This window comes from Buceros rhinoceros, unplaced genomic scaffold, assembly GCF_000710305.1.
Source record: "Buceros rhinoceros silvestris isolate BGI_N320 unplaced genomic scaffold, ASM71030v1 scaffold12178, whole genome shotgun sequence".
Lineage (NCBI taxonomy): Eukaryota > Metazoa > Chordata > Aves > Bucerotiformes > Bucerotidae > Buceros > Buceros rhinoceros.
Window position 1 is genome coordinate 38,706 of NW_010425148.1, and position 10,273 is coordinate 48,978.

At 38.1% G+C, this 10,273-nt stretch overlaps 1 protein-coding gene across 1 annotated transcript in view; it reads right to left on the bottom strand.

The window, feature by feature from the left end:
* MARCH11 (membrane-associated ring finger (C3HC4) 11) overlaps positions 1-9,789 on the bottom strand; it is a gene marked incomplete at its 5' end in the record, with an annotated part of 28,165 nt that extends 18,376 nt beyond the window's left edge. The window contains one exon of the mRNA XM_010141037.1: positions 9,585-9,789. Coding sequence (XP_010139339.1) covers positions 9,585-9,789 — 205 coding nt within the window. The remainder of the gene's footprint in view (positions 1-9,584) is intronic.
* Between the last annotated feature and the right edge of the window lie 484 nt (positions 9,790-10,273).

Below are 10,273 nucleotides of genomic sequence, written 5' to 3' on the forward strand. Positions count from 1 at the left end.
TCCTGCTGTATTGGCCTTAACTCATACACGATTCTAAGGGAGAAGCGGTAGAAGGAAGGAATGTATTAATTTCTCCAGTCAGAAAACCAGGAATGAGTGCACAGCCTCAGTGCTGAAGGAGAAAGGTTAGTATGTTTTTCTGACTGTGGAAACAAGTGTTGGCAACTTTTCCATGGAAGAACAACTTTTAGAATGTCGTTTTTGAATGCCTACTCATAGTCGACCGAAGTGAAGCAGCTCAGGCTCTCAGACACTGTGTTATCCGAGTCCAGTGATGGCATTCTCCTGCAGGCAGCTAAGCAGCAACACCATACAGAGATGCAGAGTGCCACAGACAGACTGAGCAGTAGGATTGCGTCCTTCCAGTGATAATATTTTCAGAAAGTGCTTTGCTTTATTAATGAAAATAAACACGGGAGATACAAATTAACCACTCCTCTGGAGCAATGCAAATTCCAACATGAATTTGAGTTTATAAATAGTTATTTAACTTTCTAAAGTAATTTTCTCTTTCATATCATAAAAACATATTCTGCAAAACCCTCTGACCCTTTAAGGATGCCTACAGGAAAGATGGGGAGGGACTCTTCATCAGGAAGTATAGTGACAGGACAAGATTTAATGTTTCTACACTGGAAGAGGGTAGATTTAGATCAGATATTATGAAGGAATTCTTTCCTGTGAGGGTGGTGAGGCACTGGAAGAGATTGCCCAGAGATGTTGTGGACGTTGCCTCCCTGGACATGTTCAAAGACAGGTTGGATGGGGCTTTGAGCAACCTGATCTATTGAAAGGTGTCCCTGCCGATGGCAGGGTGGCTGGAACTAGATGATCTTTAAGGTCCCTTCCAAACCAAGCCATTCTATGATTCAGTGATTCTGTGATTGCCCTAAAGTGAATGGAATTAGTCCTCAATTACCAGAAGAAAAACAAGACAGTGTAACTCGTGCTGAAGCAGGTCTCTATCCCAAGAACCTTTCCTACCTCTGTCACAATACTGAAAAAGGAGTAATCAGCACAGATACTGAGGGAAGTAGAGAAATAATCAGAAATGTAATGTCATAACCAAGGGTAACATCCTTAGGGATTTGTACATCAAACGCAACAATGGTTCAATACTTAGATAACCCAGTCAATTGATCAGCAAAGATATGGAAAGATGAAAAAGAAAGAGAGAAGGACACTGGGATAAAGATATTGCTTTTTATTCACACTTCAGATATGCTAATTCAGGGTCAGAGACCATAGCACCATGGAAATGACAGGTGATTTTTAAGTAAACAAACAGATTTGAAGCCTGTAGCTTTCAACCCAAACAAGGAAGAAAGGAACCTTTTAGAGTTACCATAAGGACCTGATGCATGAGAGTTGTACAGTGAAGACAAAGATTCGCTTGTGTCACATAATAAACACTAAGACACCTGATGGTAACTGAACTACTAAAACTACTTTCTCTTCTGAAATAGTCTAGGCTAGAAGGCCTTGTATCTTGTAGGTCTTCACTGCTGTGGCTAGGTTCACAGAAATTATATCAGCAAGATCTACAACAGCATGAGGGAAAGGCCCAGAGGAAAAATAACTTTCTAAAATCCCCGCAGCTAGAAACTCTTCCCAATGAACACATAACAGATTTTCCAAATATTTCTAAACACATTCAAAGATGTGGTAACCACATCAACTCTCGATGGAGAAACTCTGAAGTAGACACATTTGCCTAGAATGACCAGCAATTTCATATATTTTCTGTACCTTTCAGCCAAGGCCATAGGAAGTAGAGGATTTCAAAATGCCCGACGCATTTGATGGTCCTTCCCATTATACTGAGTGGTGGATAATATGAAGATCTTTCCCTTAAGTTTGACAGATATCAGAAGGCATCAGTAATTAATCACATTTCTATTTAGTGCAAGCATCCAAAAAGCAATGAGGTTATATGCAATATTTTGTAAATGCTGCTTGAAGAGACAGTGACTCTCTTTATTAAGTCTCAGGAGGATTTTTAAGTTAAAGTTATCATTGTACATTTAAATACAATCAAAGTGTCCTTTTTGGAAGGTGACATTGAATGATTGGAGCTTCCAATGATTCTTGTGGTCACTAAAGAAGAAGGTTATATGGAGGACAGTGTTGCTGGTGCAGGAAAAGGCTGTGAGTGTGACTCCTATATTCTATTTGTGTTATTGTGGTGTGAGCCAGTGAGCTCACAACAGCAATTCCTTCAAGCAAAATATGTCATACTGCTTTCCTCCGATGAAATAGTAGCTCTGAAACTGAGATGCACATTTAGTCATCCAAGAACGAACACAATGTGCCAGGAGTAACCACAAGTTACGGCAGATAGTAAATTGCAGATGGCTCAGATAAAAGCAATGAGATACGTAAAACATTCTGATAATAAGTAGACTCGCTGACTGTTCTTGCTGGTAAACAGAGGGAGCTTCCCCGGCATGAAAGAAGAGAAAGCATACTGAAGTTTACTCCATTTTCTTCAGATACAGTTTCCTGTATGACAATTTTATGGAATTTGCCTTTTTCAAGATCCTCGTAGTGCTTGGAATAATCTGGTGTTAGCAGAGGAGCTATACACACATGAAGCTGGGAAGTAGCTCATCTTGATGGTAAGGTTCATGACTTTCTGAAACTATGAAGGAATTTTTTATTATTTTTATAGCTGTTCTTCAAGCATAAAAGAAAAGAAAAATGAGCTTTAGCTCAGGAAATAGCTTCCAACCAGTAATATAATTTGTGTGAGTATCAATACAGTGTATTCCTGTACTGGGAATGTGCCTGTCACAGAAATGGTAGAGTTTAATACAGTCCTAGAGGGAAGACACCGCCAGAAAAATATGAAAAAATATGGGGGGTAGGGGTGAGGATAATAAGGGGGAAGGAAACAGCATGTGACTAAAACTGGAGTACTCATTCTCCATCAGCTTTACTGACATGTCAAGAAAACTAACAGGAAATAAAAATTTAAAGAAAATAAAAAGGAGAGATGAAATAAATTAAAACAGAAAGCAAAGAACTCTATGGGAAAAGAGCCATGCAGGCAAAACTCACAGTGAGGGTGCTCTGACTCAGCACAAGTAGTTCAAAGGAACTGAGGTCAAATTGTTGACTGTTGCAGTGTTGGCGTGAATGGAGGCATGGGCTGTCCTCTGCAAATGGCTGAAGCAATAAGAAAGAATCTTCAGTCTGAATACCAAACAAACACCCAATTTGAATCTATGTATGGGACAAAAATTTAAAAAAAAATCCAAGTGCAGTAAGTGCAAAAGCTGACTCCCCAGTCGAACTATTCAAATAGAAGGAAGCTAGTGTCACTGCCAGTCATTTGGATGAAGTAGTGAAAACTTCAGTGCAAACTGACCAACATCCAAAACCAAGAAGTGTTAAAACGAAGTTTCAAAATGAATTTAATAAAACTTTTTTTGACAAATTTCAGTTGTGGAAAAAATTACAGTGGCACTACAGCTGACATAGCATGACTGGTAGAGAAGTCAGGAGGTTATGTCAATATTTGGTGCTCAAGGCAGGCTACTTACCTTGCCAAATAAGCATGAACTAAGAAATCACAGACAAGAAGTATAAAAGCATTACACTATTAACACTACTAGAACTACGCTATTAACAAGGTTTCATATTAAGAAATAGAAGAGGAATGCTGAAAACAACCAGGACTTGGTTATACTAATCTCTGTTGATAGGAATTAAAGACTTGAATAAGTAGGATTTTGGACATGGAAAAAAAGACAAAAATTTGTATATGAAAACCTCACAAATCTTTAATTGCTAAATAAATTTCATCAGTTTTAGGCTAAAAGATCAAGCTATTTGGAAAATATCCAGTCAAACAGACAAAAAAGTGACAAAAACCCCAGTAACTCAAAGGTTCCTGAATGCAGGTCCCACACCATATTTTGAGGTTTGCATCGTTTACTTAGATATCCTAAGCATTTTAAATGTCAGTAACCATGTATACGTAACAATCTTGATTCCCATTCACACTGTCCTTTACTTTGGGAAGCATTTTTCTAATGGAATCTGTTGTAAATATGTAATTTATGTTTATAATTCCAGTAATAACTGTTATTCAAGAATATTTTTAAAAGAAAACCCTGGCACCTTATCTCAAGCTAGTCATTTTGCCCCAAGAAAATCTTAGCCTCAAAGGAATCCACCTTTTCTCCATTAAATAGTTAATCTACTATTTAATACCACAAGATAATAACACTCCTTAAATCTGTATCTATACATCTTACCACTAGATCAGGATGACGCTTGTAATTAAAACTTCATTTCCGAGTACAGTTCACAGTTTACATTGCACTGTTGTTTCACACCATTCAAGCAGTCAAACTGCCCTGAGCACAATCTATGCATTTCACAAAACAAAATGAGAACACAATTGCTTTTTTGATAAGCTACAGGCAATAAAAGAGTGATATTGAGGGGCACACACCCACATACCTTTAAGGCTATTCTTTTTCTAAAACACGCTGTTTCATTTATTTTGGGTAGGTACTTGATTACCTTAGTACACACTTTAGAACTCCAAAAGAACTGCCTAAGTGAATCCAAGAGAACTAGTTTAAAATCACTGCCCACATGTTAGTACAAAATTGTTCCCTATGCTATAATCACCACTTCTTTGCCTCATCTACTTTTTACTGATAATCCCCTATCTTGAAGAGACAGATGTGAGCACCAGAGCAGCTTGTCTATCTCCCTGCATGCTGTCACTGATGCTCTGCCAAGAATAACGGATTTCCTGAGTTCTATGAGTTGAGATGCCAACTTTGACCAAATGTTGAATCCAGCAAGGCGCGAACACACAGAGGATCAGGAAAGCAGATCTCAGGTGTTGGCTCGTGGCACTCCAACCACTGTAGCAAAATCCCAAATATTAACTACACCTCCTAGATCACCGCTTCAATCTTGATCCATTCCAACCATTGAGAAAGCATAATTCTTGCCATACAATCCTGACTAGACTATCCAAGTTTCTGAACTGAATCATACGTTTCAAACAGTTGGAAATCAAGTTTTGGCGGTTCTGACCTAAATCTTCCCCCCCATCCTCACTCTCAGTTCTTTCGTAGGACTTCCTAAACCAAAATTAATCTCCTTGCCCTCTTTCAAGCTTCTATTTTCTGTGCACTTAATCCCTTTCTGCTTCATCCTTCCAATTTCAATTCCTGACTGTCTTTATAATCTCCCATGTTTGTTCCCGATGGCTTCAGCTATCATGTTGATGACTGCTCTGACTTCTTAGATGAACATAATTCCTTCTCATTGGACTTACAAATATACTTTGGTGTTCATAATCAACAAACAGCCATTCATTGCTTTGATTGGCTTTTCACCCAGGTCTATATCTAGTCTTTTGTTATTAGTTCTTCTTTATCATTACCCAACGATCACTGTGATATCACTGTGATAGAGTAAGTTCATTTGTTCACATATTACTCTTCATTATTTCATGATGTTCAGATCATTGGTACTGATGATTCTTCCATCCCCTGTTCCTCTTGTCTGTCAGTAGTTAGCAGTTCTCTCCGTCCTTCTAAAGCTTCTACAGTTTTGTTTCTCCTTCCTATTGTAACCTCCACCTTGCATTCCTTCAGCTCTGTGTGCTAACAGCCACATATTTTGCTCCTAGGATGCTGGTAGTGCACCAGTGGCCTGAACACTTGCTGTATGACAAATTTGTTCTAACATCTGAATGGCTAAACAAATGGTTTTCTCAAGCTTAACAGGCTTTTGTCTCCACAACTTTTTGCTGCCTTTATTTTCCAGCTCTCTATTCCTTTTATCTCTGAGTCTCTTTGTGCATTAATTACAAGAAAACAAAGAAAACATAATACAACATGAAATTCACTACCCCCTTGGCAACTTCTCTCTTCTATTTTGCATTTCTGTCCATTCCATCAGTGGTGAAATTTTTACTGTACTCTCTTCTTCTATAATCTCTCTGCTTTGCACCAGTGACATCATTTTGTCCTTCTTCCTGATCCACTCACTTACCCCAATTCTCTTTTTCAGCATCTCATTTACCTTCAGATCTTTCCCAGAAAGCACATAGGAAATGTATTTTACCTTTCCTATGACACTAAAAACCTGCAACTTTGACACCACTGGCCTCTCCAACAGCCCTGCTATCCTTTTGTGTCTAAACTCATTCAGCACACTACTTAGAACTGATTGTAATCTCCAGTACCCACCCAATGCATGTCACTGAAACAACTCAAGAGTGTATCACATACACAGCTTAATAATTAAATAGCACCAATTTAAAAAATGAAGCAACCTGTTTATATTTCCTTTCAGAAAAAAATGTGTGCAAATTAAAAGCTTAACGAACCAATTTAAAAAATACTTCTGCTTGGGCTTTGTTTCTCTTTGTTCATCTAAAATGTAATTCTAAATGGGTTTAATTTCCAAGTCAGACATTTAAAGTTTCTCCCTCCTTTTAAAGTTGTTTCAAAAAACTTCCAAAACTCCCCAACTAAGAGCAATATTTCTTCCATTCCTCCTCATTATAGTTTGGGGGAGGGGTTATAATTATTATCATAACCTCGCTTATTATAGGAGCAAATTTCACCCTGCTGTAAGGAGCAAGTCCAGCAATGGGAACATGTGCTTTCATTAATGGACTAGTGCAAGGTTCAGTATGTCTTTCGGATATGATGCCGAGAAGGATGCTGAAAAAAATCCAAATTTGCATTTCTCTGTGTAATACCGTATCAAATGTCATCAGTTTGTTTGTGTGCTCATCATCTACTGTTAGCCCATTGGTTAATTTGTTATTTGGTATGGTTTAAGGTCTATTCCTGTATTAAAAGTCTGTGTGTTTCCAGGATTGGGTTCTTCAAAATGATTTAACTAGTAGTTACTGAAATATCCAAAGTAATACTGGAAAAATTTCCACTGGAATAGTCACTTCCATACTAAATTTTGTTCCTTGAATGTATTGCTTCCAAAGAAGCTCCCCTTTTGGGTTTACTTTCCCTGACAAGAAGCAAGAGAAAACATAGATAATGATAGGTACAAAAAGGAATATTCCCACCTATTCCAATGTTCTGGAAGAAAACAGGAAAATCTCCTACTTCTTAACTCCCTATGTATTGTTCCATTCCATAAATACATGAGGTAAATAAAACCTGAGGAGGTGGTGTAAATCTGAATATACCATTCACTTGAGAAAATAATTATTTTGGTAAATAGCACCCTTCTTGTATCTTATCACACTGCCTACACTGATCTAATAAGAAAAAGACGGGTAGAAACACTCCTGAGAACAGGGACTGAGGCAGACTACTAGTTGTTAGAGAGAGTGAACTACTCCTGTTCAAATATTGTACCGAGCACCATGCAAGAAGTCTTGCTTGCTTGGGAACTTTTAAATACCTTAGCTACCTCAAGGAAGATGTTGTAAACTACCTCTACCTTGAAAGAAGCTAGTCCTTCGCTTTTTACTAAACTCAATCAAAAAGTTACCTGAAAAAGACTTCTATGTAGCCAAGCAAATGGTTCAGAACCTGTCCAAAAGCTTAAACCAAGACAGCTTCAAATACAACCAAGACAGCTGTTAAAAATGGCCAGTACTGCCGTACTCAAGAGTAAGCAGAGGAAGGAGGGCATTTTAAGACTGATCACCCTTATAAAAATACACAGACAACTGCAGTTCCAAGATTTCCTTTTAGATTTTGTAACTACGAGAGGAACATTCAGTGTAAGAGAATGAGAAAGGTACTACTGCATCCCTCCAGAGAAAGACCTTTGGTGTGTCAAGAGTTTGACCCTACAAATGTATGTCTAATTTATTATTTGAGTATGCAACTCCACAAAAGACTTTTGTATGCTATTTTGACAAGAATAAAAAAGGACAGACTTAAATAATTTACATTAAAAAATGAAAGACAGGGTTATGAATAAATTAAGATTTTTTTAAGCTATCAAAGGAGAACCATGAAACTAGTTGCCCCTGCCCCTCCCCCCATCCCACTCCATCATCCCCCCTCTCCCCTCAGAAAAAGACCGTAACTCATGAAGAGAATGGCTTTTAACTTCGGGCTCTGCGGTTTCTTTCTGCTTCACTTGTAGCTTGGCCAAACATTGTTGTCTACTGTCACCCACTGAGACTTTCCTCTTTGCTTCTGTTTTCCACAGAAATTGAACAGTTGTTCTTCAAACCGGGGCTTGATTCTGTTGTCCACAGATAGGTGTCTAATGACATTTTAGATGTCCTTTAATATCCCACTTGGTATCCAGGTGAAGTTCCAGAGTCTCTCGTAAGTTGTGTCCTATCTGCTGTCCTGTGTGTAGATGTTTTGGCTACCTTGGGATATCTCAAATAGTACTAGATGCCTCTTTGCAGACAACTGTGTCACACTTTTGCTGTCAAGCAACTATTTCCGAAGACTACGTTTGCAAACTGATAGACTTGTACCACCAGGTAAGGTCTATATAAGAACAAAACCTACCACCTTCGTTTTCTGAAGTGTCTTACAAATCCTTTACTTTTTAACATCATAAAGGTTTTATCCAGGAAAGCTTATAAAAACGTTTCCTTTGTGGATTCATAAAGAAAAATGTTGAAGTCACAACTGGCTCTGAAAGTACTTGCACCTAATCTGAACAGCCATAAGCAACATCCAACATCCAAGGAATGCTTATGACACTCACACAACTGCCATTACCACCCAAGCACGTCTCTTCTATAAAACTCCAATCAAACTCAGGTGCAGAAAATGACCTAAGTGCTCTGGCCTTTGAGAGCTCCATCATCTCTGAGCTCATAGGAACGAAATTAGAAAAAGATACAATTACTAAATGTGTTTCTCAGATGTTATGAAATAGGATGGAAAGTTCTAGGATGGAATTCTAAGCCTCTAAGGAATTCTGATATGTAAAGTACTATTAGGGCTTCCCTAACAGTTCTGCAGAAGCTTTCCGTTTCCCCTCCCCTCTCCCTGAACATGCTACCACTATAATATTCTAACTTCCAGCTCCACATTGTGGGAACTGTGAAAAATGATACTGCATATTTCATCTTCTAAGATAGCTATTGGTGGACGAAAATTAAAAAGCATTCTGCTATTCCGGATTATGCCAAGACTGAAAAGTCACCTCCTTTTACTTTTTTACAGTAAATGAATACACAAGAGAACAGAAATTTTCTTTGCTTTTCCTCTCTGGACCCCAAGCTTGAAGAATGAATGAAAGCAACCTTTGTCTGCATCTTTAACAAACTATAAAAACACGTTTAAAGTTTAGAAAGTGAATTGGGGAGATTCAAGTTGTTCTGTCATGTCTCAGTATGACTAATGACAGAATTTAACAGCCTCTGAACACCATTTCTACAGCAAGCTATAAGCTAGAAGAATGTGACAGAATCAAATCACCGCACACTTTAACATCGAACTGGTCTTACTAACCTCAAGTGGGTGCAAGCGCTAACTGGTGAAGCACATAGGCTCCTCTGCTACATTTTTCAAAAACCTTGAAATGAACGTAAGGATTGTTTTGGTTTTTAAAAATACTGGTAAGACATATTTTTAAAAAACAAACGAACAGATTACCTGGCAAGGCTTTTTCATTTTAATTGCTATAACATGGTATCTGTAACAGCAGAGTTCACACGTCCAAGACCCTCTTTCACTTATCCACTTTAACAGGCAAAGCTGATGCGTGTATCGTACAGACCCATCACAGCGGCAAGGATTTAACAATTCACCCTGAAAAGGCAATGTAGAAACATTAATTTTAAAGGAATCCTTTACACACCTGTATACTCAATACCAAAATATTTACAGGTCTGTAACAATGAATTGGTCTTAATTTCAATATGTGAAAAAGCATGCATTTTTGGCTTGAAAAATACTCAAAAATTAAACTGTCCTAAAAACATCTAGGTGCTTCTAATGAGACGAAGCCAGGTAACTGCCTACACATGTATATGTACATGCATGAGACAATGAAAGTTTGCTGGGCATCAAACAACAGTGGCATTAGCCCTTTCAAATACCTCAAATGGTACAGAAAGTGGTTAGATGCATTCTCCAACAATTATTTGCAGTCATCACTAGGAAAGAAAAGGGTGACGTCACAGAAAACCTCACACTGGGAGCATGGCTCTGTGCTGTCCAGCTAGCCAGCAGTCAGCCAGGACCCCAAATAATGACACTTCCCCTGGTAGCTCACATATTTCTATATTATATATATATATATCACCTATTCTCTTCTTGCCTTGAAAAGGTTTTTTTTTTTT